The sequence below is a fragment of the Neophocaena asiaeorientalis genome, unplaced genomic scaffold (assembly GCF_003031525.2).
Source record: "Neophocaena asiaeorientalis asiaeorientalis breed wild unplaced genomic scaffold, Neophocaena_asiaeorientalis_V1.1 scaffold479, whole genome shotgun sequence".
Classification (NCBI taxonomy): Eukaryota; Metazoa; Chordata; class Mammalia; order Artiodactyla; family Phocoenidae; genus Neophocaena; species Neophocaena asiaeorientalis.
In genome coordinates, this window is record NW_020173774.1 from 83,766 (window position 1) to 90,221 (window position 6,456).

Genomic DNA, 6,456 nt, shown 5'->3' on the forward strand with positions numbered 1-6,456 from the left:
TGGGACAGCTAGCCTCATGTGGTTCAGCACTGCACCCGGGTTCCTAACACTCTCTCATTAGAAACAGCCAAAGACCAGGTCCATTAGAATTTCAAACACCTATAAGGCAGAGGGACAGGGTACAGAGGGACACTAAATTCCTCATGCCCCTGAGGAATTTGTCATCCTTGCTGTTGGTGGTGGTGGCGCTTGGTTTGCTGGTTTATTTCTTGAGCACTTTACCAGGTGTTTGCAAAGCAGTGTCCGTGCATTGTCACAGGTGATTCTCGTGGCAACTCAATAGGATCTTCACTCTAATTTTTCAATCAGCAAACAGAAGCATAGAGAAGCCAAATAGCTTGCCCTAAGTCACAGAGCCGGGACCTGGTGAACCCACAATTTGAACCCAAGCCCACCTGACTCTAAGCTGGTGTTTTAAACTCTCCACTCCACTCCCCTCCTTGCGTCTTCTTCCTGGCTGGGGCCAGGCCTTTTACAGAAGATATTTGGTTAATCAAAGACCATCTCATCGTGAGCTCGCGCGACAGCCTAATACCTAATTCAACTGCTCACCTGGGGAAGGTAGTGATGCAAAGGTGTATTTTCTGGTCTAGAAGGATTCGAAGTCGTGGAGAGGAGGGCAGTGAGGCAATATGATGTAGTGGACAGAGCAGTGGCTTTGGAGTCCAGATACCTGGGCCTTGGTGGCTTCCCCTTTAAATGGTGCTCCAACTGTGTCACCACGGGCTAGTCACAACCTCTCTGAGCTTTAGCATCTTCATATGAAGAGTGTGGTTGGTAATTACTCTTATTCTGCCTCTCTGTGGGGCTGCTGGGAGGCTCAAATGAAATAATGGATATCAAATTGCTGGGGAAGGCCCATGGGTTAAAAAAATGCATGGGAAGGATAAATATCAAATTCATGATCTTGGTGATGTGGGGAGGGAACGGAGGATGTGACTAAGGAGAGGTATACACGGATCTTCCACTGTACTGGCTTTCTTTTTTTTTTTTAATGAACCATACTTTATTTATTTTTGGCTGCGTTGGGTCTTCATTGCTGTGCGTGGGCTTTTCTCTAGTTGCGGTGAGCGGGGGCTACTCTTCGTTGTGGTGCGCGGGCTTCTATTGCGGTGGCTTCTCTTGCTGTGGAGCATGGACTCTAGGCGTGCGGGCTTCAGTAGTTGTGGCACGTGGGCTCAGTAGTTGTGGTGCACGGGCTTAGTTACTCCGTGGCATGTGGGATCTTCCGGACCAGGGCTCGAACCTGTGTCCCCTGCGTTGGCAGGCGGGTTCTTAACCACTGCGCCACCAGGGAAGTCCCTGTACTGGCTTTCTTTATTTGTTTAAGTTGGATGGTGGGTACACAAATACGTACGTTATTCTCTATACTTTTTTGGTCTAAGATTATAAATAATAAAAATGTCTGAGGCCTTAGAAACCTAAAGGTCAGTGTTCAAGCAAGGCTGCTGGGCCTCCCTCCTTTGCCAATGCTCTGCCCTTCTTCTAGACGTGGCAAACCACTGCAGCCATTTGGGGGGATCCCGGGACTTGGAGAAGACCCCGAGGGGCAGTGGCAGCCCTCCCCCACCGCCGCGGGAGGCCTCCCTGGCGGTGCGTGGGCTGCTGCAGGAGCTGACCTCCATCCGGCACTTCCTGGAAAAACGGGAGGAGAGCCGAGAGGTGGCCCGGGAGTGGCTGCGCGTGGGCTCCGTGCTGGACAGGCTGCTCTTCCGCATCTACCTGCTGGCGGTGCTGGCCTACAGCGTTACCCTGGTCATGCTCTGGTCCATCTGGCAGTATTCCTGAGTGGGTCCAGCCCAGTAGGGGGTGGGTAATGAGGCTGGTTAGGCTGGGGATGGGAGAATTTCAGGGCCCAGGGGATGCCAGGGACCTTCTCAAAACACATAAACAGTTCCATGCCTGTTTCCAATGCCAAGTCTCTCAGCAATCCTGAGACAGGGCCTTAACCCTTCCCCTAAAAACTTGGTGCTTAAGGCTCTTACATCCTCCACTCTCCTACAGGCCCATTGTGGCTTTAAAACACACTATCTTAGATCAGGAGAAATCCACGCATGCCCTGACTTCACTCTATCTAAGCATCAAGCCTCAGTTTCCCCATCGGCGCTCCCCTGAATTGGCACCTTGGAATCTGCTCACTCCCTCAGCCTTGTTTTGAGATGGAAGGTAAACCAGCTCTCTACCACACGGGCCTGATAACTCTGCATTAGGTTTATCCAACCCTAATATCTCTCTGTTCACTTCACCTCTGGCCACTTCCCTGAACATCCATCAGATGGGGGAGGTGGGGTAATAAAATGCTATGAAGCCCCTAAACTCTCTTCTTGACCATTTGTCAGCAGCTGGGTGGGTGGAAGACGAGGTCTGACGTTGCTGGTGGAAATGAGGTTGGGGAATTATCTGTGGTTTCAGATGTATGATGCTCTCTGCCCCAAGGAATTAAGAAGTGACCAAACAGTGGCTGTTCTGAAAAAGAAAGAATAGGAGGTGGGATTCAAGGTGTGAGGGTCAGGACCATGAACACAATGCAGAGGTGGGGAGGAGGGTGCTCAGTTCTGTGACCTCCTGGAAAGATGCTGGAAGGGTCTACACGGTCCTGCTATCATTCTGGGCTCACGGTCTCTTGGTGAAGCTGGAAGCCAGCTCTCTCCCTGCAAGAACGTCGGCACCACAGCCAGCACCCACTGGTTCGGTGTTTGAAAGCAGAAACTGCTAAGTCTTGAGTTTATGTTTCTCCTTTGGGAACTCTCAGCAGCCGGCCCCCGGCACATCCACCAGAAAGCAGGACCATGATGGAGGCAGAGGCCGGGGCGTGGTCTTTGATCTTGCATCTCAGATCCTGGCCCCTCTCCCACACATCAGGATTTAAGACATGCTAAGGAGCATTCCAACTCTATCACTCCATCCACCTAACAAGCATTCAGAGGGAAGGAATGCCAGAACCACCAAGAATGATGGCTTCATGTTTGCCATGTTTGCTTGAGGCTTTCTCTGGTTCTCCCTTTCTCATTCCAGCTTTATCTCTTTCCCTGTCTTGGGGTGCCTGTCTCTTAGGGACTGAATTCTACAAGGCTGAAAGAAAAGGACCCCCCAAAATACCTGGGATGAGTTGTTTCAAGGCTGGTCAACTACAAGGCATTCAGTATGGATCACCTGAACCTATACTTTCCCTGATCCCAAACTCGGCAGCTCTAGTTTCTAGACCATCCAGTGAAGCTGGACGGAGGGCAGAATCTTAGGCCCTTGAGAGCTTCATGTCTGAAAAAGCCTAGGGGCTGAGGAAGCAGGCTCGTCTGGTTTAGCTTCTCTGAGCTTCTTCTTCTCACCCCGGTTTCCCCAGCATGCCGAAAGAACTCATTAAATATTGTCTATCCGGCTGCTGGTTCGTAAATTGATCTGGAATGAGGTTTCATCTGCTACTTCCACCTCAGACATATGTGCTCTGGATATTGGTTAAGGATTTTTGTTTGTTTTGCTGATGGATAGGTATCAGGGTTTCCCAGCAAAAAGCAGGAGACTGTGGGGCTGGAGATTGGCTCCCATTCACAATTGTTGCCTCCTGCTAAGCGCAGGTTGGGCTAAAGATGAGGGGTGCTCATCCCGACTCTCTCAAGATGGTCCTGGCAGCCCATACTTGGGAGCCTGGTCTTGGGGTCAAAGCTGTCCCACTCCACTCTCCACTTGGCCCTGCTGGGCCAGTCATGCTGCTGGGTGATTCTCACGTCTCAGGCCAGAGAGAGAGAAAGAAAGCTGGACAGTCTGGAACTGTCGATGCACCACTGATCAGTAAGTGGGTGGCTATTGACAAGGTGTCCAACCAGAGAGCTAGTAAGATACTAATCAACCTATCGATTCCCCATCTCCCCCTCCCCACTCTTCACCCACAATCAATGGGGTAACAAGCCCAGCATTGAGGCAGCCAATCAACCAACCCGAGAGTGAGCCACCACACGTAACATCTTCCGCTCCACTAGCCACAGCCAATCAGCTCATCGATGTGGCATCCAGGCTGCGCTGCCCAGGAATGGGAAACTGAGACCCAGGGCCAGAGGATCCCCCGGTGTACTAACCCCTGTCCGTCAGTATTGATCTTGGGCTCCTCCCAAGGAGACCTTTACCCGGTCTGGGATATGAGAACACCCAGAAGCTCCCTCTCACCTGTTATCTCTCCCAGAACTTGCTTGCTTCCTTCCTCCTGCCACTTCAGCTCCTTCCCTCTCCTTGTGTCCTAGGCAGAGAGGGAAAACCAGAAACCGCCCATGTCTTTACAAGTGCTTCTGGGAAGCACCCTGGTTCTCTCTGTCTCATCTCCACTCCTCTCCTGCAGCCTTCTCCATTCACCTACGAATAGTCCCGCTTCTCACCTTCTTTCCCATCCACGCAGCTTTCCAAACCTGTCATTTCTCCTCAAAAGACTCCCTTAAAGATCTTGAAAGTGCCCAGCCTGAACCGCCCTGTATGGTGCTCCAAGCTGTGGAGTCCACCGCCACCATCCTAGGGAGGCTGCCTCTCCTCCTAGGCAATGGCCATCTCTGCTCAGCGACCCCAGGGCCCCTGACAACAGTGGACATTCCGCGGCTCTTGGGAGGGTCTAGGGAGAGTAGCTGAGCTCAGAGTCAGGATGTGGGCTTAGGGGAGATTTCACTGAGAGAATAGGAGGGAAACTTGCCTGGTGGGGTAGGGGGGAGGACGAGTCAGTGGGGAGGTATGGTTCAACATTCCCCAGCCAGATTCCCCTCCTTCCCTCCCTCACTTCCCTCCAGCCTCTGAATCAATATGTTTTGAATCTAATCTAATAACAGAGATTTAACGAGGGGATAATGCTTGTGGAGCGGTCCGGCGCTTTGTCTCTTCTTTCAAGCGGCAGCTGGGGCCCATTATCCAAGGACAATGCCCCATGCTAATCACTCCCTCTCTCCTCCGAGTGTTGGGGGACGGGTGGCGGGCAAGAGAGGGCAGCTCCTCTCCTGATTGGAGGGGAGTGGAGGGGGGGAATAAGGTCTGGCCTGGGCCCCTCTCAATCGCCTTGACCTGACACCAGCTCAGTGGGCTTCTCCCCAGACCGCAATGTCCGTCCTGGGCAGTCAGGGCTGGAGCCCCAACAGTGCACACAAACAGCAGATAATTACCTATCAGCTGCAGTACCAGGGGTTGGGAGTTGGGCGGGTTTTTTTTTTTTTTTTCCTTCTTCTTCTTTCCTCTAACTTGGTCCTCTATAATTTAAGCTCTCCCACTAAGGCCTGTGATTGGCCAGCCCTGACTGTCACGGTTAGAGAATGAAACTCTGCTTTTAGAGACCAAGAATACCCTTCTCGGACACAGAAGCCTGCTTCGCATCCTCTCTCTCTCCTATCTGGGACCTTATATCTGGGCTTGACCTGCGGGAGGAGGGGTGGGAGGTTAGACTGTAAGAAGAACTTCCTGAGAGCCATATTCCTGACATGAATGAGATTGGGAGTCTGAAAGGGAAGGAATGGAACTCATTTCCTAGAAGCCTTTAAGGAGAGACTTTTAGGGCTTCCCTGGTAGCGCAGTGGTTGAGAGTCCACCTGCCGATGCAGGGGACACGGGTTCGTGCCCCAGTCCGGGAGGATCCCACATGCCGCGGAGCGGCTGGGCCCGTGAGCCATGGCCGCTGAGCCTGCGTGTCCGGAGCCTGTGCTCCGCAATGGGAGAGGCCACAACAGTGAGAGGCCCGCGTACCACAAGAAAAAAAAGAAGAGAGACTTTTATCTAAGTTGGGAAGGGGCAGAGCAGGGAGAAGATCTGCCTCAATTTCCACTGTCAAAACTCAAGTTGGGAGGGAACCAGAGCTAGGACACCAGAAGCATGGCCACTCCCATTCCTTCTGCAATACATTTATTGGGTACAATATCAGAGTGCCATGTGGAGTGGGCCACCCCAGATTTGAATTTTGGCCCCATCACATGCTAGCTGTGAAACGTTGGACAAGCACTTAATTCCTCTGTGCCTCAACCTTCTCATCTGAAAAATGGGCACACATTAGTACCTGCTCATAGGTGCTGTGGGGCACCATACTCCCAGTATGAGGCCAAAGCCCAGGGAAGCCATGAGGCTGGAGTAGAGGGATGTCTAGTGGCTTAGGGGCCCTTCCTTGGTCTGCTCACATCACATTCTGAATGGGTAGGAACGTCTCCCTTTTCCTTGTTGGCTCCATTTTAGAGATGGGCAGGGTGAAGGTCATTCACTATAAGGCCAGCAGGGGATAAAGTTCTATCCACACCAGGCTGAATTCATATCTCTATGTCCCATACCTTACTGTCCCTTTTTCTTCTATCTCTACCCACTCAGCCTCGCTCGCCCCTGTGCATTCCCAGGCTCCTTTGTACAGAGTTCCTCCCTAAAACTACAGCGTTGGGTTCCTCCTCTGGGAAAGCATGTGAATACTGGGCACAGCTTGGGGGGGAATCATCCTCGTCCTGGCTGGGTCTCTCC

General features: G+C 52.1%; 1 protein-coding gene across 1 annotated transcript in view; it reads left to right on the forward strand.

Annotated features, from left to right (window-relative positions):
* Positions 1 to 1,788, forward strand: part of HTR3A (5-hydroxytryptamine receptor 3A) — a 12,662-nt gene extending 10,874 nt beyond the window's left edge. Inside the window, exon 9 of the mRNA XM_024751798.1 lies at positions 1,490 to 1,788. Within this exon, the coding sequence (XP_024607566.1) occupies positions 1,490 to 1,788 (299 nt within the window). The remainder of the gene's footprint in view (positions 1 to 1,489) is intronic.
* Positions 1,789 to 6,456: the final 4,668 nt, after the last annotated feature.